The sequence below is a fragment of the Gymnodraco acuticeps genome, unplaced genomic scaffold (assembly GCF_902827175.1).
Source record: "Gymnodraco acuticeps unplaced genomic scaffold, fGymAcu1.1, whole genome shotgun sequence".
In the NCBI taxonomy this organism is placed as follows: Eukaryota; Metazoa; Chordata; class Actinopteri; order Perciformes; family Bathydraconidae; genus Gymnodraco; species Gymnodraco acuticeps.
The window spans coordinates 132846-159656 of NW_022992336.1; the positions used below are offsets into that span (position 1 = coordinate 132846).

A 26811-nucleotide genomic window follows, 5' to 3' on the forward strand; every position below is an offset into this window, starting at 1 on the left:
TCTCCTCCTCCCTGCAGCTCCTCACCGCCGGCACTCCGCCGCCGCCGGCACTCCGCCGCTCCTAGCAGCTCCACTCCACACGTTCTCCCTCTCCACAGCCATCTCCAAGGCCGCCTGTAAGGACTGTGGATGCTGCAGCTGTACCTCGACCCTCAAGTCCGCAGGCCGGAGGGCCCTGATGAACTGATCATGTGCCAGCTCACTCTGTACTCCGGGTGGCATGTGTGCATACGCCCGCCGCGTCAGGCTCTCCACGTTGTTAGCCAGTGCACGCAGCGTCTCTCCAAACTCTCTACAGCGGTTACTCAACTCGTTCCGGAGCAGCTCTGGCGGGAAACACTGTCCAAACCGCCTCTTCAAAGCCCCCGCTAACGCTTCATAGTTGAGTCGGTCCACAGGGCTAAGTAGTAGCAGACATGAAAGAGCCTCTTCTGTGAGGCACAAAGCTAGCTGTAGTGCTTTAGTCTCTACTGACCACCCCCCGGCATGAGCAAGCAGTTCAAATTGGGCATGGAAAGCCTCCCAGTCTGCCTTACCCGAGAATTTGGGTGTTTTCACTGACCCGGCGGCGGCATGATGGGCGCCGCCATTGTTGTTTACCTCCAGCTTGGAAATGGCGCGAACTGCCGGAGAAGACGGAGACATTCCCGCGTCTCTAGCCATCCTCACCGCCGACTCTCTCAGGCGCTCTCTCACCTCTCGTGCACTCATGAACTCCTCTCTCATGTCCTTCGACCACCCGCATGCTCCATCTTCCTCTTCATCACTACTGTGTTCCTGCTTCACTCCCATCTTGCTGAACTTATCCATCCCCGCTAGCTTACCGGCTAGCTCCGTGACGCAGTTACGACTCTCGTCCGGATAGACGTCCTTTGTTCGAAAAGTTCACTTCTGACACCAATGTAACGTTCCCAAGATGAGTCGGAGACAGGCTTGTAGTTATTAGGCTTTAATAACTAGTATTTGAAGACAGATGATAACAGGTCAAGTACACTTCGTGGGTTCTACCGCACACTAACTTATTTCCTAAACCAACCACAAGATATAGCACTGTCTACGTCACAACTCCCCGCCCTCCCCCGTCCGCTCCACCAACCACAGGCCCGCACCTCAGCCACCATCACGGTGCAGCTCTATGATTGGCAGAGAGACGGGGGATGCCTAAGTGACACCCTGAGTAGCCTATCAGGATCGCTACAGTATGTACAGTTTGGTGAGTTGTAAGTGATTGATGAAAGAAAAAACAATAGTGCATATAATAGCAAGTTAATAGCAATAATTGCGTCCATTAAAAACATATACAACCCTTCCTTCCCACAGCTAATTATATGTTGTGCAATATTTGAAATAAACCTATAGCCACTAGCCAAATTGCATGTGAGTGTTAACCAGTGTTTCTGGAAAGTAGCTGATAAACATTGTGGATGATTAACTAGTCTTTCTTTCAAGAACTGATGTCATGTTTAAACTGTAAACGGAGATGTTTTTCTGATGTTGACTCTGGCAGTCTGAGTGTTATGCTACCACTAAGTAAAGTGTGAAACCACAGAATGGCTGTGCATTAGCAACAGCTAGAGCAAGTCACATTTTCTAATGTGCAATTTGAAAGCCGTAATTGACATTCATTATGAAAAGCAAATCCATTTGGCTGTCAGTGTAGTCATCAAACAGATCTTTGAGCAATTTCATATAATGTGGACATAACACTATACTATGTAATGATGGACAAGGGCCAATTCTTGATTCATTATGATGGTAAATGAATGTATTGACCTTTATCCGTTTTAATCTAATTTGCAAATGTATTAATAAAGGTACATTTGGATGGGGCCCAACATTATGTCAGTGTGTCAAAGATAAGATAAGCATTTTAACTGTAAAGTAAGGCTGTATTAAAAAGAAAATGTTTTTAATCACATGAATTTAAAATGGTGGCATATTGGTACAACTTATCAGTGCTTTAAGTAAAATGTGACTTAAACAAACACACTTAGAGTTATCCTAACGTCAAATGACCCCATCAACCCTGTGTTTAACTCTCCTTTTGAAGCTGGGTTGGATTTGAGAAACATGTCTCACATCCATACTCACTTCTACACTTTGACATGACATGACAAGTCAAAGCAAAGCGCAGCCTAAAACTATTTTAGCTTGTGAGATTATCGCCTCAAATCTTCACCTCTGTTTCCAGGTTATCAAAACCTTCACTGCCTGGCTATGATAAACTAAAAAGGCTAGAACGTTTGCTTACATAGCAGAGAGCAGGTGAGCAACCACAGTGCCTTTTTGACTGAAACATGGCACAGGTGTTCAGTGATGTCATCCTATGGGAATGTAAACACCAGAGTGTTTTCGCAGGGGACAGACAGCTGGGTTCTGCAGGGAAATGGTGGTGGTACCAGTCCAATCCCTGCCTATGCTTTCTTTCAAATGACCCCTGTGACACCGGCAATGTTAACTGATCCTGGGTTGATTCCATGAGAGCAAACATTTGTCACAGTGTAAAGTGAGTATAAAACATTTCCCTTAACCTTTCCCAGGTCATGTCAGTAATGTCATGTCAATACAGATTGAGATAATCTTCTTAAGAGGAAGCATTTGTCACCATGTGAAATACAACCTGCTTTCTAGCATCAGGATCTATTATAGAATAAATGTATCAAAGATGTTGGTTTGCCGTTGTGTTCAAAGGTTACATAATGTTCTCAGTTATAAAATTAAGTGATGAGTAAAACATGTGGTTAGCTCTAGAAGAGTAGCATTGCCGGTTTTATAAACCAATCTCTGGTTAAGTTAAAAACACAAATCTTGTTTTCTCTCTTTAACACAACAGGGGTTAATACTGAGTGTGTTGCTTTGAATGTGTAGATATATTATTATATTGGAAGTAATGGCAATAACATTCTTATCGCAACATACGTATATATGGTGTGTGTTAACCAACTATAAAGTCAGAAGTATGACCAATAGCACATTTAAACACAAATGTCATAAATACAATTATTATCAAATGTCAATCTTTTTGACAGTTTTACTCATTACCACAGTATGTGATGTGATAATTTCTTCAAAATGTGGCTTAACTTCTTTAAGTTCAAACCACTAATTTGGTTATATCTTGAAATTGAACAATATTTTGACAATGCCTTAAATGTGCAATGTGAGACGTATGTCCATGTGGGAACATTCTTTAAGTGTCAAATGTTAACCACTTCCATTGGAGGGATTGGAAAGGGCAAATGTGACTACATCACACTTTTTGTGTTTAAGCAAGGTTTGTGTTTTACTTCTCTCAATAATTGCACACACTCATTTTATTATGTAAATAAAAAGCTTAAGAAATGTGCATTACTTAAACTCTGTCAGCAAGTTTACTTTATATATGCATGAAAGGCAGTTGCAACATGTGGATTAGAATAGAATTAGAAGAAATTGCCCTTACATACATTTCTTCCGTCTCCCGCAGAAGTGTTGCCTGTTCTTCTCCCCATGTCTGTAGTCACTGTGATGATGATGCTCCATTTGGTCTCCGTCACTGATGTCACTTTGCTGATCATCATGGACCGGGTTGTAGGTGGGGTCTGTCTGTGAGTTTGTGGATCTCTTGGTGACAAAGTGTGATTTGTGATAAGTTGAGTCTGGGGATCTCTTCTGTAGCACCCGAGGGTCATGACCTCTGTGCTCTGTTCGATCACTCTTGTAGAGGATGTGTGGCTGGTGACTGGAGGGTGCAGTAAAGTTCTCTCTCTGGACGAGGCTGCGGGAAACGGGTCTCAGGAAGTAGTCTGCATCCTTTGTTCTGATCAAACCTGACTAGAGGCAAAACAGAAAGTGCTATTAGCTTTACAGCACCCTTGGGAAAAATAAAACATGCTCTATTTTGCAAAAATGTATAATTCTTGACTCTCATTTGTATACCTTTTCCCTCAGCCTTTATTCGAGTAGCTACACTTGTGTCATCAAATATGAATAAGTCACTTGTAGAGTATAGGGCTGTTGTCCAACAAGAATCCACTAATCAAACAATAGCCTATAGAGCTGCAGTCATATATTTCAAACAAACAATAAAATACCTATATGTCTCTATCAGCAATTAGTCAAGAATTGACTCTAGGGTCACTGCAAACCTGACCGCCCTAAACCACGGCGAGGTTCAATTAATGGAAGTGTTTCTTCATGCTTAACATCTGGTTTGCTGTTCAGGGTCAGATGCTATCTCAGCTAAATCTAAATAGGACTAGGAGTTTCAAACTAAAGAGTTGGTGTGAGGAAAGGCGGTTGCATCTCTCTTGTAAACAAAGCATATGCTTATTAGTTAAAGGTTCAGGTATGCCCTTACTTTCATTTTCATGGGTTGTAAATCAAACAAAAAATAGTCTTTATAGTATTGTCTGAATATAATCTATAATATGTAAAAAAAAAATTAAATTATTGAACGTTATAAATACTTTTTACACTATGAAACTGCTGTTATGTAGGGCCCCACTTTAAACCAGAGCCTTATGCTTTAGATTTTAGGGGGAAGGTTATGTGAAAGCCAATAATAAAAGGTTCAGCAAAATATTTTTTCAGTTGACCTTCACTCTCTTTCTCTGTCTCTGTCCCAAAGAGACAGAGATATTTTCATATTCCATTTTGAATAAACTTCCATCAACAACATCCGATTCAGACACTTTCTCTTGCTCTCTGCCTCTCTCTTTGTCTCTCTCAATCTCTCCAAACACAGACCACATCTGTGTTGACAGTCAACTGGACTGTAACTGCTCTTGGCAGAAAATAGTAGTTTCCCTAAAATACGTTTAATTGACTAACCCTTTTTTTTTTACTGTGAGTAGAGTGTGAGGTCCTTGGCTGACAGAAACAGGCTGACACAAAGGCTGTGGCTTGCCCAGAGTGAGCGTGCATACGTGTGTGTGTGTGTGTGTGTGTGTGTGTGTGTGTGTGTGTGTGTGTGTGTGTGTGTGTGTGTGTGTGTGTGCGTGCGTGCGTGTGTGTGTGGGACAAAAAAGGGTCAACATTAAACCTGGGAGGACAGAGATTACAAATATGCAACATAATGTATGCCTGTGTAGTGTCTTTATTGGGATAAGTCAATCTTGCAGAAGCAGAACTCTATTGTTGAAGTGTTTTATGTTGCTATAATCATCACCACAACTGATTTTCCCCATTTCATCATCACTTACTACCTCTGGCCTCTCTCCGCCATCCTTTCAACCACAGATCAGGAAACCATGTGGAACGGAGTCCTTGGAAAATTAGGCACTGAAGAAAATGATGAACTCCAGGAATACAAGCCAAGACAGATGTGAAAGCTGTGACCACAGTGGCTGTGGAGTTTACAGCTTTCATCATAGAGTGTGGTTAGGAAAATACTGATACATTTTTATGTTGTTTTTTTTATATTCATGGTCAACTTTGCATAATCTAAGTACGCATGACTTTAGAAGTGCAAGGATTTTACAACATGTCAAATAAAGGCTAACATGTGAAGAAGACTGCTGTTGACTTATATGCCTTTACCACAAGCTACAGGAGGGCAGTTGTTGTTTACAGGTGTTTCTGCATCAGATAATGATAATTTCCCACTGTGCAGAAACTGGTATTTGACGGTCAGATAATAAGCCTGAACAGTGGTGCAAAAATATATTTCGAGACATATTTACAGTTGCAAACACACTCTGTGGCCCAGTACTTATTGAGATGATTACAATCTTTTAGGCCCCTTAAAAAACAATAAAAAAACATATCGTGAAGTCCTGTCTCATCAGCAACCTACCAGCACTAGTTATATTCTTTGTTGTTTCTCCATGACCATGTTGCAACCAATTCACAACTTGACAGTGATCTACACTCAGAAGAGAGGGGCCTGCTAATGCATTACAACCTTCTACTGTAGCTTTTTTTTCTACCGGGAACTCCAGCCTGGATCGTTGGCTTCAATCACAAGTGACAACCTGTGCATGATCCTTTCATCCGAATAATACTTGTCCCGGCGTTGTGTAATCACAGGCAATTGTCATAATTTGGTTCTAAGTCACAATGAGGCCTGAACTGAGCTGCTGTCAACCTTGATGTGTGTGTGCTATGGAGGTGTTAAGCCATTAGTGTGGAAATGGGCGCAATGAGTTTGTTGGTGAACCTATCAGAAACGAGTTAAAGCTTTTCGAAGAGGTGAATAACATTTTTTGTCATGAGGGGTTATTTTTGGTCAGCTCATTCCAAAAGGAGATGCGAAAGATAAAGAAGAGGAAATCCATGAAGGAAAGAGACAATCATAGAAACTACATCTGCAGCACGTGGACTGGACTGTTTAGTTCAAAGGGTAGTCTGGAGTTGTCAGGGCCGTCTGGCTGACATTCAGTCTTCACAACAATTATGTATTTATTCTGAATAGGTTAAGAGCTGTTTTACTTACAGTAGGCCTATTTTCAATCACCATACTGCCATCTCCATTCTAACTTATGTGGTTGGAAATGTCCAAACGTGGCTTTGCTTCAGTGTTGTTTATATCTGCAGGCAGCACTGAATATACAGAGCAGTATGCAGATATGTATACATGTATACATATGTACACGACTTGTCACACTTCCTCTTGTTTTCCTCTCATATACTTCTACTGTCAGACGGAAAGAGCAATGCTCTTGAATTGAATTATTTCTTTATATCTTTGTCCTGTGCCAAATAAAGTCAATCCAGATGTGTCTGTTTAAATATTTAACTTTTGTTTTGATTTATTTTGATGGCACACACCAGGGAACTTTTACAGATAATCCAGCCTGTCCTCCTCCAAAAAACGACCAAATAGGTCGATTGTTCAGCAGCTTATTACGACCTATAGGCACGTTTTAAAGTTTAGCACCTCTAGTGGTCGTGTAAGAAACAACAATTTGCGGCAATTGCAAATGCTCCGGAGGGTCGTATATTCACAAATAACCCTCTCTGTTTGGCTATTAAAATGCTTTTTGATTAGATTTCTAGCGAGAAGTGTATATTGTACATTTAGAATCCAGGTCCAGTGGATGTGTATGATCTATAGTTTGATAGGTATTACGAAGATGATTTGAGGTCTCGCCAGGAGAATGTGTATATACTACGTCTTTCCCCTATTCATTTCTATTGACGGCAGCGTCCATGTAAAGTTGGCGCCAACCCTCACGGGGTGAAAACAATATTTCCGGTCTCGAAGTTTTCATAATAAAACCGGAAGTATTCCCTTCACTGTCAAATGATTTTACAGTGATATCTGCCGTACTCTTCCACTAAAAAACATCAGTTTATCCTTGTTAATTACACAGCATTTAAATTGTGTACAATGCTTATGTGTTTTTAACCTTCGATTCGGAGAAACAAATAGTTTTTGGGGAGTTTAGGATGGCCGAAGACACTACATTACCCATAACCCTCAGCTATCGTTTGGGACTACAACATCCGCTTTGCTTGACAAACCCCGTGATTAGTCCTCAAGCTCTGTGATTGGATGTTGGAGTGGCAGTGCGCCAAGGTTACGCAGAGCTTCAAATAGCTCTTTGAAATGGAATGAGATCACGGCAGACTATCCAAAACTGGATTCGAACGGGTCCAGCCCCACCCCCAGAACTACACATGCTGGCTAATTGTGTTTCGCAACATGTTCTATGGCACGTCTCTACTGGGAATTGTAGTTTTAAAAGACGTTTTCGTATTTCCCATAATTAGAAGTTGCCAGTATTAAACTGTGTACACCCCTGGAGGTTTAGGGGATAGGAAACACTCACATTTAAAACATATAATTAATACATGGGTGAAAATTGCTTGTGTCCATAATGGGCAGCATTAATATACCCACATGACAGCTAAGGTCAGAAGAGCTTTATTTAATAGCTGGTCTTATGTCTGTGACCCCTCCTGTTGTTAATTGATAAGCCTGAAACATGCACTTGTCAAGGTTCGGAGGCAAATTTAGCAAATATGGCAGTAGCCATCGATCATCTTAAGATAAGATAAGATAAGATAAGATATACTTTATTGATCCCAAGTTGGGAAATGTTTTTGTTACAGCAGCATGTACAACATGCAATTTATTGTTACTTTGTAATTCTACTCCACTACAATTCAGAGGTTAACCTGGTACTCCACTACATTTATTTTAGTTACTTTACAGATTCTGATTAATGATGTGAAATATATACAACCCTTAAAGCAGACTTTAGTTACACCTGAGTAAAATTCAGGGAAGGTGATTGTCAAGTGCCAAAATAAACTATGCAATATATTAGACGTTAAGTACTTTGTCAGGCTTAATATTTATCTCTAGATACCCGCAACGGTTTTTTTCTTATGCAAAAGAAGACCTTAACATAAAGTATTCTTTAATGTTTAAATAAAGCCTTATTAGTTTGTCTGTTTTGCACATCCTCCTATTAATATCTTTGGACGTCCTCCACTAGCTGTTTTATTGTAGAGATCACTACAGTATCTTCTTGATATTTTCTATTCTATATTTCTATCATTGACCTTTTACTTACCCCCTATTTTCTATGTAGGCTACTCTTAATATTTAAATGTTTTCATCAGTGGCGTCACCTGGCCTGGGCATTCGATATTAAATAAACACTTTGTCATACAATCTAAATGTAATGTTTTTTAGCGTTACCTGGTGATTTCAAAGAAAGCTCTCTGGAAAATGTTGACTTATTGTTCGACATGAAGCTAGAAGCTACCTTACAGTACACAGTTGATCCTGAGTCCTGTCAGTTAAAGTGTTTCATAGTTAGCTTAGCTAAGCATCAACCTAGCACTGAAATATATGGATGTTATGTGACAGTATTTCTGAGAAAAAGTCAGCTGAAATGGTGGCATAGTTGCCACTGCTTTACGTGTCCACAGCATGTTTGAACGTATTTGCAGCAGTAAATGTGGCTGTTTGGCCACTGACGTTGCCATAACAACACCTGAATTTAAATGTGCAACCTCTTTTTGTGACAGATTTTTGCATGAAATTATAATTCTTCTGAATGATATTCCTATTGACAGCTAGTTTCTATGTGAACATTATGAGATGGACAGCCAGAGAGAATAAATGAAAAACTGTTATGAAATACTATGTGACAGTAACACAAGAATACAGTTTAAAAGGGGAGTGATTTGTAAAAAAATAAGAAAAAGAAAATCTGTTTACAGTTCTGTTTCATATGGGTGTTGAGAGATGTATCCATAGATCTCTTAATTTTGCTCTCAAAGTGCACCAGATTGATGCTTTTAACTTCAATATTTAAAAAAAAATCATTTATTATCTGATTATCGGGCCTTCATTGTAAGAGTCGCGGGTGTAATGTGTATGTGCGTGTGGGGAGTGTTGCAGTATTCCACTGTAGCCGCGGTTTTTATCAAATATAACATATTCAATAAAAAAATTCAATAATGTGCTTTAACCACTAGGCAGTGCGGGTTAAAAAACTGTCAAGTTTACAGTGTTAACACAATAAATTATACTTTAAGAAGATGTTACAAATAAGACACAGCATACAATGCCATAATAACTTTGTATTATTAGTGTAGGACACTTATGTATGTATAACATCTGAAGATGTGTAGTTTTATTCATGTTTTCACATAATTTTACAGGATATTGCTATATTATTTCATATATTGTAGTTATACACATTAATATCTGAGGTATATCCATCATTTAATGGTAAGCTATTGAAATTCTGATTCCATAGATGTGTCTTCCATCACCCAAAACCCCTGACTATTCTCTCAACTCAGTATTTACATTCTTTAATTCAAAGAAAATCAGTAATATTTTTAAAAACTTAAAAAAAATAAAATCGGATTTCACATGGCATAAACACCATATCCCAACGTGCATTGCGGCTAAAACATCCAATCACCGAGCTTCAACGATAGCTGAGGATTATAGGTAGATCAAAACCTCTGAAAGAAGAAATGTGTCTCTCAGAATCGAAAGGGAAAAACCTATGGGAAAAACACAAAAGCTGTGTACATAATTCAAACCAACTAATGTTGTGTAATTAACAAGGATAATCTGATGTGTTTTAGTGGATGAATACGGCAGATATCACTGTTAAAGCATTTGACATTGAGGGGAATACGGTTTTATTATGAAAACTTCGAGACAGGAAATACTGTTTTCACCCGGTGAGGGTTGACGCTAACTTTACATAGGGGAAAAGACATACACGTTCTCCTGGCGAGACCTCAAATAATCTTCGTAATATCTATCAAACTATAGATCCTACACATCCACTGGACGTGGATTCTAAAAGTACAATATACACTTCTCGCTAGAAATCTAATCAAAAAGCATTTTAATGGCCAAACTATTCTACAATTTAGGATTTTCCAGAGAGGGTTAATTGCTGCAAATTGTTGTTTCTTACACGACCACTAGAGGTGCTAAACTTTAAAATGTGACAATAGGTCGTAATAAGCTGCTGAACAATCAACCTATTTGGTCGTATGAGTTGGTGGACTTGTTGAGAAATGTTGCTACATTATGGCTAAAAGCTCATTTCCATCTGCAGTCCCTGGTAGTGTACTGCACTGTATGTACAACATACCCCGCAGATACTATTTTTAGGAAGTATTTAGCCTGTAAATTATTTTACAGACTTTAAGCTTGGCGTCACACAAAACAACATGCATCCGCTTCTTCCTCATACTATGTGTAAGCCACTCACTATGTTGGGAGATTAGGTCAACTACTGCCTTACCTAAATAGCCAAAGTCATCAGATTACACACTGCGCTCTACGAGGTGCAAATAGCAGTCATAAAATGCTGAAACACTACTTGGGAGGGCACAAACAGCTGGACTCTTTAGAGTCAGACGCATCCAGACAAGCAGCGACAGGAAAGAGGGGGTGGGTAGGAGAACGGAACTGAGGGGGGAAGTACTCAATGCATTACAAGGTGCACCTGACCGTGTGTAGTATACAGTTCTCACTTAATTCTGTCCAAGCTGCTCTTGAAGACCAAACGAGACCATAAACCTACTGCTACTTTTTATTTTAAGCTGTACCTTCGTCGGCTAGCACATTACGCCAACTGGACTTATATCAACTTAAAAACAACAGATGTTCCAAACTGACCTAAACCCTGTCTCTGAGACATGTGCACATAAATCATTCCCTAATGTACTTTTTCTGAATGAGAAAACCAAGAACAATGCTTGCAAATGATAAAATATGTAAGAAATCCTTTAAGATTGTCTGCTTGAGCTTACTGTATGTTTAAAAAATGGATTATAGTAACCTGGCAAGACCACACTGCCTGCTTTTCAAAGCATCATCACATCAATAGACCATGCTCATATATTCTTGGAAATCCCGAAGGTGGGACGTGTGTGAAACATTCTAGTATTACGACTACTACTAGGCCTGAGGCAAGAAACACACCCGTCCTTTTACAAGAGGAAAACACATGACCTCCTATTGATTTGTAGTGGGAGGATATTTAGTATTACCCTTTGGTACAAAAGAGAGGTGCACATTAGAAGTCTAAGTAAAACTTGACAAACAGGTAGGCTATGTTAAGCTCTAAGATAATTAGGAGGATAAAATGGATAGATATATGGCTTGAGGTTGCTTAAAGCAAGCATGTAACTATTTACTGTATGTTAACTAGGTTAACAAGAAGAAGACACATTATTGCTGGTGGTGTTTTGTGCAAATGTCAACATCCTCACAATGACAATACTAACATGCAGGGGGTATAATGTTCACCATGTTAGTTTAGCTTGTCAGTGCCAACATTTGCTAATTAGCGCTTAACACAACAGCTGAGGCAGATGTGAATGTCTCTAAGTATTTAGTCATAAAAAAGTAGGAATAACAGATACATTGAAATACAGAAAGTTAGTAGATATTACATTTTGGGAACTGAAAATTGTGTACAAAAGTGTATGCCAATCCATAAGCTAGATGTTGAGATATTTCAGTCTTGACCAAATTTGGAACGACAGACCAATATGACTGAGCATAGAGCCATACTGCTGATGCTAGCATGGCTGAAAAAAAGCACACAATGTCATGTATAGAGAAACAAAATAAAAGGTTTGCGGTGTGAGAGTCAAACAATGCCTTCATGGCTCTCTTCTCACCCCTCAACCCCCTCCCCATAACATCCATACTAAAAAGGATTCCGATTGTGCATCGACACAGAGAGGGACTTGCTTTATGATCTCCCCTTCCACATGTGTGTCACTTTGCAGAGTCACAAACTATTTGGCAGGTGAACAGTCGGTGGGTTTGGCCTGCTTCTTTTATTCCACCAATTCCTTGCTCGTAAGTACGAGATGTTTATGGTTGAACTCCCTACTGTCATCAAAGTGGGGTTAACAACTATATGGGCTGCCAGAGGAGGGGAGTTCAAACGGCAACTTATACATACGCTTTACAACGTAACACTCACAAGGGGGTTTTCAGCACTTGCCACGGAGGGGACAATGACCCTCAAAGTGTTCAACTATAGAACATCTCTCTGTGTTTGTCTTACATCTCTTCTTTCTTGACCTTTTGTCTCTGTCTATTAACAAGCCAGAGAAAAATAACAACATATAGACCTAGTGTATGAGTCAAATGCAAAAAAAGTAATTGAGAAAGACATTTTTTGTAATAGGATGCATTATTAGCTAGAAGTTCCAATGTAATTAAAACAACATTGCCAAAGCAGAGCATGTATATTTACAATATCTCAATCAGCTACTCTTCCTAATGAAAATACAGAATGGCTGATCAACACCAATGCATAGCAGCAGAGTAATTATTTTCTTTGTTTGAGGAGACTTAATACAATGTAATCGCACTCGACAAACAATATCATACAAAACACAATGACATTGTTATATGTATTACTAAAAACAGGAACAGGATATTCCTGGAGAATCTTGATGCTAAAGACCAAAACTGTCATCACACTGACTAACTTAATATCACTACCAAATTTGTACTGGGACAAGACAATCAGTTGTCCATTAAGATTCTGCTATATGTTATTCTAGATCAGGTTAAACTCTGAAAACAGAATTGCCCTATCAAGAAAAATATCTAAAACAATAATGGTTTAAATAATGGTGATTGAATGAACCCAATGTTAGCGGTGTTGTGCTGAAGTATACTCTTGCTGATACAACTATTGATCTAAGCTCCAATGGTTAATATTTACCTGCCTTCTGTACTAGAGACTTGACCAAAGTGCAAGGTCCCCAATGGGGTACCACGTTTCGACCAATTGTCTACATATAGTGAAAACTCATATTTCAAGTCTTGTTATGGAAATGTAAATTGGTTAAAAAGAAATGCAACTCAGCACAGGATAACAGACATTTTGACACTTTAAACAAATAGTATTCCCATTGAGCCTAAAGACGGTTGTCTGCTGATCTCTGCAGTTCCCTGTTGCACATAGGAAAAAGGCCAAATCACGAATGCATTGACCCAGTCCATCCTAGCCTGTCTCAGTCGTGAGAACCACATTTATAGTCTGTGCAACCCCGGACCTTTTGGCTGAATCTTTTATTGGGATCTGGTCTGAAATACATGCATGCACACACAGATTCTCTCTCTCTCTCACACACACACGCACGCACGCACGCACGCACGCACGCACGCACGCACGCACGCACGCACGCACGCACGCACGCACGCACGCACGCACGCACGCACGCACGCACGCACGCACGCACCGCACGCACCACACACACACACACACACACACACACACACACACACACACACACACACACACACACACACACACACACACACACACACACACACACACACACACACACACACAGAGAGAAGAAGAAGAAGCAGCAGCATCCCTGGAGATATGCTGTTCTCTGTCTACTTTTAGAGACTTAGAATATCAGACAGAGCAGCATTCCTCTACAATGGAACTATAAACAGCAAGAAGGGCCAGAAATGTACTCTATTTCAATTTGGTCAAAATACAAATTTGTATTGTACAGCTATTGTTAGTTGAATGATTACATTTCTCCTGTAACGAGGGCCTCCAGATGCAAATCTTCTATGGCCACTAGCTTGATTCCTATCAAGAGTCAGTTTTCTTTTTGGATCAACTAATGAACTGCAACATCAATAAGAAACATTACAGGAGTTTATCAACTTGCTGTCTAGTTTCCTCACTCCAGCTATTAAGATCTAGTATGTTAATGCAAGACTGAGAGAATAAGTGTGTATTTATCAAGCCCTTTGTTCTCTACTGCAGACTGCTAAAGAGGCTGGAACACCACTTGGGGTCCTACTGGGGTGGAACCGCTTCACTTAGGTTTACAATGCCAAGTGCTCTAATGGCGCATTTCCACTACAGCGTTTTTGGTTGCGTTTTTCACAGTTTTCTGGCTCTCCAAAATCGAGGTTCTTTCCGGGCCAACAACCGGGCTGAGTATGTTTAAACTAGTGAGAGAATCGCTGGCAACTACAACAAAATGAACATATTTGACCGTGATTTAATTGTAATACACGTTTCAAAATGATGCCAAAGTAACAACATACTGATACCGGTTATTAAAAACCATGAATTAATGCTTTGACAAGTCTGCAGACAGACGGCAGGCGAAAAACCTTTTAAAATGCGTGTTTTCTGAATGGAGATCGGCTAAGCTAACGCAGTATAAGCTCCGACCGTCCACTCTCACAACAACGGCCTATACAGACATAAATAAACCAGCGACTGTATTCTCCATGACACAGACAGTCTGTGGTTTGTACTTGTTTAACTTTTGTCTAGTTTCTGAACAGATATGAGGAGCTGTGAGCTCTGAGTGCTAACAGCTAACGGCTGATGTTGGTTTTGTGTTTCGCATTGAAGATGACGTAACGGCTCTGCCTACACTGCGTTACTATAGTTACTACCCCAGTTCCTAAACTGTAATGGAAACGCAGCATAAAGTGAGCCTGGCCTACCAAGGCATAACTATACCGTACTAAATCGTGCTAGGCCCAGCAGTGGAAATGCGCCAAACCGGAACGTTAAATCCTTTATATTTTGCTAACCTAACGCCTCTTGTCTTTGCTTCACATTTAACAACGTATACTTTATCATACGAATAGATAATCTCAGCACCAATACATCTGCTCTACATCAGCATACTGTTGTGGAGCTTGTTTGTTGTTCTATATCATGCTGAAACATTAGTAATAGGTAAGCTTGCTACGATACTGCACCCCACCATTCCTAAAAAGTATATTCAGTGCAATAACAGTATGTGTGCAAAATAAGAAAATGAACGATAACCAAAACATTGTTTTGGCATGCTTGGCATGGTCGTGTTTTGGGAATTTTCCTGGCTAATTGATGCATTAACATTATGCGTAATTCACAGACTTGACTTTTCCATTAATTAGTTATTCATTTGCTGATTTAGGCACAAATGCAACGTACAGTGAATGAGCTAGGACTAATGATTCACAGCCGTTTGGAGGAAGAAACAGCTGTGCATGACTTGTCAACATGGCCAGAGGGTTTTTAAGTCAATGGAAGTCAAGTACAAGTCGATTTTATGACAAGATCAGACAGACAATGCAGCGACTCAAATGCTGTGTGAAAAGCAGCCACACAGGAGCTAAGTTAGAAGACTGCTTGATAAATGTGTAGAGGAAAGGACAGTGTATTACCAATGTAATATTTTTTTAATCTACAGTCACTGGCTGGCTGTAATCAGATGTTCTCCTTTCAAATTTCTTCCAACCAAAAGTCCCAATACATGTTAAATGTTGTTTTCAGTCACTTACTTTAACTAGTCTCGACACTAATTCAGCATGACAAGAACACTAAAGCTGAGTGTATATTATCAATGGTCCCAGGATGAGCTATATTTCTTAACTTGTACTCCAAGGCACACTATTTCTTCTAAGTCAGTAAGTGCAATTACAGAATGTTGCCAAAAAACATAAAAAAAAAACAACTTTCAAATTATTTGACCCAGAAGTCCTTTTCACTGATGCAAACACTAACCAACCCCAATCAGACGCATTCATGCCACCCTTCTCATCCAGACCCCCCCCCCCCTCAACCAGACTCTGTGCATGTTCAGACTCACCATTCCCGTGCATGTGGACAGTGCTACCGAGGAATTGACCCTTGACCTCAGCGACCCCTGGTAAAAGCAGAGGTCGTCCTGGTGGTAGGCCCTCAGGCTCTTGGTGCCGTTCTTTCCCATGACCTGGATGGTGAAGCCAGGTGCAATCAGGCTCTCTGAGGCCTCCTTCAGCTCCATGTGGAAGTCCTGCCCCAGGCCACTCATCAGGAAATGGACCATTTCGCTGCTGCCATTGGTGTTTGGTGAGCCTGCATCTGGGCTCAGGGACCTCCGCCTCCTCTGCCGCTGGTAGTGGGCAACTTCATGAGAGATGTAAACGCCTTGGTGGTTGACCTCATAGGGAGATACAATTTCATATTCTAGAAAAAAGATATAGAAAAAAAGAAAATTTGGATATTATTTCAAAGGCAAAATCCACTCTTTAATATAATACAGCATTTTAATTATTATTTAATACTGATACAAGCGTCTTTGAGCATAAGAAAAAGCCCTATACAAATATTATGTATTATTATTATTACATTAAACTAATAGAGATGTGATTGGTTCAAACATTGGGAGCTATTGTTGAGAGAAAGTTATGATGTCGTGTGTATACATGTTGTAAATGACAACTTGGCAAACCAGCCTGTCCTCCCAAAAGGGGTCAACAACCCCCTTAGCTGTGATATAATGAGCATATATATATGCCGTTTGATGTCTATGTCTAGACCGTTGCGTAAAAAGGAGGGTTTCTGCCCCGTTACTTCTCCGCTGTTTTCTTGTCCCAGTTTGAAAAGTAATCTGCATACAGTTTACTTTTCAGCCCAACTGTATACAGTTAAATCGACCGGACTTCTTTCTGCAGATGTGAGCGTCCTATAACAACGGTCAATAAGTCCTTGCTGCACATTATCCCTTATATGTTTCCATCTTAAGCTTTGTTAGTTAGTTAGTTTCGCAACGGATGTAATATAACAGTTGTAACGGTTGTAGCTTTTCTCAGACGCGGAGGGATACTGACTTGTTGTGAAAAGTAACTACAATTCTACCCGTGGTATACGCTCAATATATCACGGCTAAGAACCAATCAGATTGCTTGATTTGACTTGTCCGTTTTATAATTGTGAATATACGACTCTCCGTAGCGTTAAAACGTGATTATAGGTCGTAATAAGCGCTTGATCAATCAACCTATTTGGTCGTAATAAGGGCTTGAACAATCAACCTATTTGGTCGTATGAGTTGGAGGACTTGTTGTGGCAAACATGAAATACATTTTCCTTGTGGTCATTCCTAGCTAATGCCAATATAATTTACTGCGACATAGTGCATGCTGTGTCAGCTGCTACCTTGGTTGCATGATGGACTGATTCAAAATGAAAACCTTTTTAGTTTGTAAAGTTTCCTTGACCTGCCTCATATACTTTTGTCGATAGGGTCAAGAGAGAGTTACAAGAAAAGGAAGAGTTTTAGACAATTCCAACACAAGCACTTCAGTGGAGAGTGAATCATGTTTGACCTATAGTGTTTTACTAGAGATTTTTACTACAGCTCAGGCTGAATAACTGCTGGTCATAAATGGAGATGGTGGCAGGTCACAGGCCTGGCCTCTTAGACGGGATATCCTCCAAAGGTCAAATCAAAAGAGTAGGTGACTCCTTCAGCTACACTGAACTTGATTTTCAAGTGGAAATCATGACAGACATTGCTCTTGTCCAAGTTTGTCACCTTCTAAAGCAAGCCATCTCCTATGAGGAAAGAAGCATGACTTTGGATATATTGCAGGGTTTCAGATATCATGCCTGTTGCATGGACAAAATGATTTCCAATGAAATTCAGGAAAACATTTGAATATGTTAAGTGATGCTTTATATCTTTAGAGGCTGTTCCATAGTAAATTGTGCTACTGTAGTGGGATATATTAGTGGTGATAGAGAATGCCTGTGAGTCATCACACACCCTTTGAAACCTAATGTGCTTGATACCCTTTGGGTCTATAAGTAACCACCAGGCACACAAATAAAATAATGTCATTGTTGATTTAGTGACAACATTGTAATGGCTCTTGCAAATGTGTTGAGTCTTGCCATGGGAAAATGATATGTGCACACTTTATCAGCTTAAAGTGAACATAAATAACAGCAACCTTGGACTTACAGTCAACAAGAGCCAGTCTCAGTTACTGTACAGCCTGAATAATGAGTAAATATAGCACAGAGACAGACATGTTTTGGCAGTGGTAGAAACATGCAGGGTGACAGACAGTGTGTCATCACTGGCAGTGTGAATGCCTGAGGTTTGAACTTGGCTATTTGGTGCTTCTTGAGGCTTGCTTAAAGGAATACCCCTACCACAGAATGACCATTTGTTTATCAATTACTCACCTTGTGTTGCATGCATGTTTGAGACGCAGTTAGCAGTGTGCTGGATACACTGGATAATTGTGGCTACTATACTGCACGTGTTGTACTGCACAATTTGTAGCAGGTGTTTTGTTATAGTTTTGCTGTTCTGAATTATGACCACCATTTACTTTTTGATTCTCTACACCTAGAGGCAATGGAGAAACTTTTCTTTAAGAATTCAAGGTAATACTGGGTTTGTAGTTGATATCCAAATGACCATGTTGTGTGGAAAATATACCTTAAAGGCAGCATGACATGTATTTATTGGTGGGTGCTTTTATTTAGAGCACCTTGCATTATCAAGACTGTATACATTTTCGCCTGGGTGGTCACAGTGGGAAGCAAACCTCCGACCCTTGAAGTGCTACAACCAAGGTATACCCAAAGAGTTACAGGACTGCAAAGAGCAAACACATACTTCAAGTCTCAAGCATTTTCTGTGCAGACACCAAAGCACTTAGGCAAAACCAGAAAATGGTCTTCTGTCTTCTTCAATCTTTGTTGTTTTGTCCATCTACCCCCAACACTCACTCACACATTTACCCCTAGTCCACTCTGTTTGTTCCGCCCTAACTCAAAAACCAGCTGCAGTGACCCATGTCTGGCAGTATACAAACACAGATTCTACGGGAACAGACCGTATATAAGCACACACACACACACACACACACACACACACACACACACACACACACACACACACACACACACACACACACACACACACACACACACACACACACACACACACACACACACACACACACACACACACACACACACACACACAAACCCCACACACACACACACACACACACACACACACACACACACACACCACACACACACACACACACACACACACACACACACACACACACACACACACACACACACACACACACACACACACACACACACACACACACACACACACCTTGTCTGATGGACTGATACACGATCTTGTGGTGATTAGTCTGTTGGTTTAGTGGCTCTTGAGTGCCATTAGTACTGATAGAGGGTCTAACCAATGGGTGCATTGACTTAAACGTAACAAAAGATTGAAAATGGGAACTATTTCCCCACCCGCTCTAACATAGCTGAATGAATATTAAACAAATCAACACTGAGTAATAGTTGTGCAGGCGGTGAGATGATCTGAAACAGAAGTAAGGGCTTCCCCTAACTTCTGTTTCAGATCATCAGCACATGTGCCCGTTGAAAGGAGTTTTGATGGTTTGTTTATATGTTTGTGTGTCTGCTTTACATGGTAACTGACAAAACAAAAATAAAAAAACAAAGGATCTGAAGGAGAATGCACAGCCAAAGCAGTTGCTGACTCAGCACACCACATGGGGTTAGATCCACAAAACAAAGAACAGATGGAAGACTTGCATTCACTGCTTGCACTCATTACTGAATTGAATTTTCGAGTGACACAACTACATCTCTGTTGTAAATGGGGTAGCCCTAAATGACTTATTAAACTGCTTCCAGCAGTTCAGAGAAGCTCTAAGGCACAACTCCAGGTCCAGCACATCGGACACTGGTAAGGTGCCTAAAGATGGCATGCATATGTTTACCCAATAGCATTAAACAGACTCAATGCATAACTGGAACATCGGTTTATGAATAAGGTATCCCTGTAGAGCAATGTGTAAGCAGGATTGTATGCAGCATTTAATAGACTATTATTGTATAATAAAAGTGTGAACTAGTTTCAGAATAATGCCTGTTGAGGCCATATGTGAATCTTCTTTTGCGTATTGTGGTTTTTTCTGTTTTTGTATGCTGCTGTGGACATACTGTCCAGGTGCAGGTGCCTGCATGCAAACAACAAGGCCTGTGACTTTCTTGTGTTTTCCTTGATGTTTGTTTTTTAATTATACATGGACAGCGTTGTTCCAATCCATGTTAGTCTGTTTTTAAAATAAATTGTCAAATACATACACAAAAAAAACTAAGCAGCATTTTTTTTCAGGGTTTCATTGAAGGCTTTAGTGACTCCCCCAGAGGACACCTAAATGAGCAATCCATTTAATTGTGCTTTTCAGCAAATGACATTCATGGCACATATTGACCATTTAAAGTAATTTGGGAAATTAGTAATAGCAAAAATACACTGCTCTTTTTTTTGGATCCGTTTGAGCTCCACTGCTGCAGCACACGTCTCTGATTCAGGGTGCAGGTCGCCCCCCAGCGGTGAAGAGAGGGAATGCACAGCGCAGGTGAGTTCTGTTTGATGCTGCTGGCAGTTAGAGAGATGCGGTGGATGACCTTACTTTTAGGCATCGAAAAGCAAAACATGAACCAGAGGATCAAACAGCACTCCCGCACTAACAACAGAACTTCACAGTCACAGAAACACAAATGAAATCATCAACACGTTTTGTCCAACTTACCTGTATGTTGAGGTAAATTGAGAGAGAGGAGCAGGGCAGACGCTTCTTGAGGAGATTCAACCTTGTCAGCACCATTTGTCAAAATCACGCTCTGTAAAGACGGAAATGTAAATAAGATTTGGTCTGTGTACACTGCAAAATATCATGGAAAATGTACGAAGCTCTCTGTCATTTGAAGTGTTGACAACTTTATGAGCTGCTCATGCATGTGCCTACAAGCGCAGCTGAGATAATATACAACGGACTTACTTTGCTCAGAGTGAAAAAGCAGAAGAGATGGAAAACGAGCGAGGGGCGCACAAAGGTTCTCCACACTGCACAAATCCGCAGGAAAGCCATCTTTGCCCACCTTTACGCAAAAAATGATAAATCAGACGGCCACTTGCCAGCAGTTGAACATGAGTTTCAATAAAGAAATCCAACAGCAGACGCAGCAGCTCTGCAGAAGTTCTCCTGAATGAGGCACCAACGAGTTTCAGATGCAGATTTCTTCACTTGTGCCACATTGGTTTCCATTCATTTCCAAGCGCAGTATTCCGATGCAGCGCATGTAGCTTAAACTCACGTCCTCTCTCCCGGCAAGTCATTTTTTTTCCTTCACTCAGACAGTCCGAGCAGTATCCAAAGTCTATCTACCCCTCTCCCTTTAACACACACGCTCACTCTGCTTCCCTCTCTCGTTTTCTCTCCCTACCCAGCGACCCCCAAAGACCATTTTGACTGTCAGTGAAATCATGTGATTAAAGCTTAAATAGGCTCGTCTTGGCAATAGCACACTTCTATGAAAGTCGCACTGAGTTCCAATGTGTTCCCCCCGGGAGAGCCTGCCAAGTGAGCACGCTGAGTACACGGTGTGTGTTTTGAGGAGGGGTGTGTGGGTGTGGGGGTGTGGTAAGTACAGCCTGTAGCCAATCACATTTGACACCTGTGCTGAGAGATGGGGTTTGTGTCCATCTCTCGGGTTGCAGGAGGACGTGTGTGAGAGGAAAAATCAGTGTGTGATAAAAAGAAAAGAACAGGCACAGTGTTCTTTTTACTTGCAGTGCAAACAAGTAATTCCCCTCTTATGTGGGAGACTGCAATAACAAGTGTTTGTTATGTCTGTTCCACATCAGGTAGTTTTTAATTGATGATGCATTTCAAAGAAAATGTACAAAAGAAAGACAAATATTTATTTGAATTCATCAGTCTGGGTTTTGTAACCCAAATGTGATCTGGACATTACACCCCGAAAGTAGGTAATCAGTAATTTGGGATGGATTATGTCTGAAATGTGACCTTTGACCCTGTTTAATCCGCTCGTCACTCTCCCATCTCTCCTGTATTCTGCAGCTGCACTGATAGGCAGCGTGCCAACATTTCTAAACTCCAAACAATCATTCATGGAAGTGCTTAGGAGTGTGGGAGCCAAAGAATCGGGAGCGCTTGTTCAGATTCTGGAGCGTTTCATCCTCTCCAAAAGAAAACCAGATGAGGGTTCTGCTGTGCTGCGGGAGAAATAAATGTGTGACGGTTTACTGTGGGATCTTTTTGGCCCCGAGTCAGAATATGTGGATCAGAGTGAAGGTGCAAGCTGGTCTATGAGGTTCCACCCAGACTCTGTTCTGCAAGTGTCAGTCTGCAATGGATTTTCTTTATGTCGACAAAGCTGAAACAGGCAGAGGATGGGGTCATATGTCTTTATCTTAAGATAAATAGAAACTTTTTAATTAAATGTGAGCGTTCGATGAGTGATAGATTCAGGCCTCCAACATGCATGGCATTTAGCCTTCGATAAGGATAGAAAACCCCTGTGTCATGTTTCAGCATCTTAGAGAAAGTGTTGAGAGAAGACCCTTATGATAAATTAGTCAGTGAAAAAGCAGGACAGGACTTTCTCTATGGCGCTTTGTCCTGAGGGTTTGTTCGAGTTGTTTGATGCATTTTCCAAATGCTCTGTCATGTTAGATCAGTGATAATGTCACACATGAAGGATGTTTTTGCTTTGAAAGATAAGAAGGGAATAAACGTGACAATGGCGCAGTGTCAAAACCAAAATGACCGACTTCCCCTGATTGCAACTCCCAAAAGATAAGAGGTAGGCAAAATAAAATAAGAAGAACATAGACATCCTGGGAGTATTTTGCTCTAAACTGATACATATAGAAAATTGACTTCCAGATTTTTCCCTAAGTGTGCAAATTCTGGATTTATTTTGTGATATAATGCCATCATGAAGAAAATTCCTACCATATGTTTAGAGGCTCAGGAAGTCTTTACAGTGTCAGCTGCTGCTAGAGGTTTATCGCTCCTCCTCCTCTTACATTGATACACACACACCGTTGTACACGCACACATGTGTGCACACCATACACAGCAATGCAACACCTGAAAATATATTGCTCACATATGTCCGTAAGTGTTCAACAAATGCACATGTACACAGATCAGAATGTTTTCAAAGAGTTGCATTTTGAAACAGTAAGACAGGGTTGTGTTGTCAGACAGTCTGACAGATTAAGAAATAAAGACAATAAAATGATGTATAGATTTTCAGAAGTATGACCTGAGCCGGTTTGACCTCTGAACCCCTGAGCTCCTGTATGCCTCTCAGTCTGCCTGACTGCTTGGTTGTCTGTCTGCCTGCCTGTCTCTCTTTTAGCATGTCTATTTGCCTGACTACCTGTCTTCAATATCTTCTGAGTATGTACAAATGCAAAGAGCTGGCACAACAAGGAAGCTCTTTTAATTTTCCAGGCACCTAAAGTTTACATCAGAAAACATAAAGTTCACATCAGAAAACTTTCAAAGTTCAATGTTCGCGTCAGGAGTTTTCATCAGTATACTGGTCTAAAAAAGGAATAAATGTGCTAAACACATTTAATCTGTCATATAGATCTACAAGTTTGTGTCTGCTGTAGTTAAAGAAAGGGATTTTAATGAAACAGTTAAACATTTTGGGATATACTTTATTCGCTTTAAGCAAATAATTAGATTGATATCACGGTCACGTTTGTACATCACACTTGAAGCCATTGCTGTAGCTGTGTTACTTAGCTTAGTATAAAGTCTGACCAAAGGTAACACAATGTAACCATATCAGCATCTTAAAAAAAAATGTTGTAGTGTAAAAACATCCCTAATGTCTCTGGCTCAAGCCAAAAAATACTGTGATGATACAACGTGATACAGGATTTTTTAGAAGAACGTTTTTAGAAAGTGTTTTTTTCTTCAAAATCTCAAACTTTCCCTTTAGTCCCACAATGTGGGTCTTGAAGTTTCCTTCTTCTTTAGTCTCTCCAAGTAGTTTTCACTCCATGGTGTAATTTAATTAGCTGTCTAAGACTGTCATCAGGGCAACACGTGTGTGAGAGTGCACGAGAGTGTACACTTGTGGTGAGCATATGTGGGTTGTGTGCACGCTCTCTTATGTGATTTATGTGCACATGAGTCTTGGTGCGCGTTGGTGTGAAGCTGTACATGCATGTATGCGTGTGCTGTGCGTGTGTGTTTGGGTCCTTACATGTGTGCATGTGAATAGTAATCTGACAGCAGCTGTAAAATTCCTCTATGAGCATCACAGAGGGGAGGCTGATGGGAGCTGACAGGGAGCAAGAGTGAAGGGAGGTGGGAGAGGAAGATGAAGGTGAGTGTGGAGCAAGGGGGAACGGAGGTTGCCAGCCAGTTTGATGATTGAAGGTTTAGTCATGCTTTGCACAAATTCTGTACTGCTGTCGAAGAATACTGAGGCATTTACTGCTATTGTCTCAACCTTATCCACTGTAACCCATACACCTTGGATGTATCAGCTCAGAATGAAACAACTGTTTCCCCTAAATATTTGCAGATGGTGCTGAAGTCAGGCTTTTGGCCACTGTTGGACCTATTCCCAGTTACCCATTTATACATCTTACTTTATATTTGGAAGACTAATATTTATTTTATTGTAGTTTAAAAAGCAAATAATGTAAACTAACATTTAAGAACAGTGTATTCAGAACATTTCACAAATATAATATTTAGGGGTGTAATATTGAAATTATTTATTGTTTTATTTGATTTGAGTTGGATAAAAGATAATACAACTTTTACAAAGATACCAGCAGATAAGATACAGAGTCATGTGCAACATTTATGCAAAAGGGCACATATGAACTCTTCTAAGAGGAGTCAAGAAAAAGGGAAGCAAAACAAGAGCAGTGTTAAAAATGCCAGTTTGGCTGGTTAGTGCCAACGTTGCTCATGGGGAGTGGGGAGTGGCAGACTTCATTTCAACCCTTTATTTCTGATTTGGCAAACTGAGCACTGTTCTAAACAGGGATCACCTCTGTTGGGAACACAAGGACTCACATTGACTGAATAATTGTGGCACCAAATGATTACGAAAATAATTACTTGCCAAAGCCAGAAATCCACCAAATAAAAAATGACATCTGGATTAAAAACAAGAATCAACTGCTATTAAATATAATTTTTCGATAATAATCTTGACATAATGAAGATTCTATCTCCACATCTGTAGCAAGCACACACAGGGATACACAGCATGTACTGTCATCGGTGTCGGTAAGGCACTACATATGGTTTGAATTTAGCAGTGTGACCGCAGCCAAACTGGACTACTTGAACATATTCTACCAGAAAGAAAGATATACATAACGTGGGGTAGGACAGTTACCCCCTCATTTGTTATTTGTGAATCTGTAAAACATAAGTTTTCCTTCAGATGAATGACCAATATTGGTCATGCAAATTACTCCCGACTACCAATTATACGGTACATGACTGACGGAAAACAGACTGCCACACGTTCTGCTTCTTTTAAGCACTAAGTAGCATACCAATTTCAGTAATTTAGCACAAAACAGCAGATTGTTGGTTCAGTAGGTCCACCAGCAATCCAGTGGAAAGTTGCACTTGGAACACGTTACTGCTCTGCCTCAGCCCTCCCTTTTCAAATAGCTCTCACTGAACTAGATAATATATTGGACATGGCTGAGCGAACTCAAGCATTATTCTTCCTAATATCCACTGATTAGTGAAATTATTGTCATGGCATGGCTCTACATCAGCTGGCCTCAAGAAGTGTTGCATTGTGGGAGGTCCTGTCCTGACCCTATAGGAGCAGTGATAGTTCACATTGGGACACAATACTGGATGAAGCTATTCCTGATTAATCTGATTTATAGTGGTAATCATATATTTGACCTGTTGCTGTCCAAGTCTTATTTAGGGCTATTAATCACATCCGTTGCACATCATTTTTCAGCAGCAAGTGTCCTATCAAAACACCGGTTAAGCATATAGTGCGTGAAGTTCTTTGATTACAACAAAAACAGAAATGATGGTTTAGGTCAAACATTTCTCCAAATGAGTCATTATGATTTTATGCTGTATTTTCCTCTAATTTCATAAAATAATACAATACAATTTACTGCAATATACACACACTTTCTTTTTAAAAAGGTATCCCCTTACATTATAGGTACAGAGGCAATAATCGCAACTTGCAAACACAGCAGCCCTCTCTCTGGGTTTCATAGTCCAAGATGAAAATGAAGGGCTGAAGAATTGCGCTAATTATTGGTAGTCAGCTGTATGTGATCACTGGGGCAGAAAGAGCGTCTCTGGAGGGGTGTAACCTAAAAACAAAGTGGCTAGTCTTATGACACTCTGCAGGGGTGAGGGCCTGCTAAAGTTCACCACCTCTGTATTGTGTAAGCAGGCTGGTTATAATAACTGCCTTCATGTTGGCAGGGAAAAATACTGTAAATCCAGTTTGAAGGGGCGTTTTGAAACAGAAGAAATACATGTGTAGGACGTGCAGTCCCAATCATTCTCATTAAAAGCCTGCATCTCTAGAAACTTTGCTTGAATTTAGGATATAATGTGATGCCAGTTTCAGTAGCACTGTCATTCTCACTTTCTGTTCTGCACAGAAGCTCATTTTTACATTGCCAAACCCATAGGAAAGT

The 26811-nt window shown here is 40.4% G+C and overlaps 1 protein-coding gene across 5 annotated transcripts in view; it reads right to left on the reverse strand.

Annotated features, from left to right (window-relative positions):
- LOC117541448 (A disintegrin and metalloproteinase with thrombospondin motifs 16) overlaps nt 1-21675 on the reverse strand; it is a 69278-nt gene extending 47603 nt beyond the window's left edge. The window contains exons 1-4 of one of the 5 annotated variants that reach the window (XM_034208604.1): nt 21107-21675; nt 20858-20948; nt 16069-16427; nt 3447-3813 (exon numbers count right to left, since the gene is read on the reverse strand). In XM_034208604.1, the coding sequence (XP_034064495.1) occupies nt 3447-3813; nt 16069-16427; nt 20858-20948; nt 21107-21196 (907 nt within the window). In that variant the 5' untranslated portion in view covers nt 21197-21675. Of the gene's footprint in view, nt 1-536; nt 1004-3442; nt 3814-16068; nt 16428-20857; nt 20949-21106 lie in introns of those variants that run through there. The other 4 variants (XM_034208607.1, XM_034208605.1, XM_034208608.1 and 1 more) reach the window with 4 other exon arrangements.
- Between the last annotated feature and the right edge of the window lie 5136 nt (nt 21676-26811).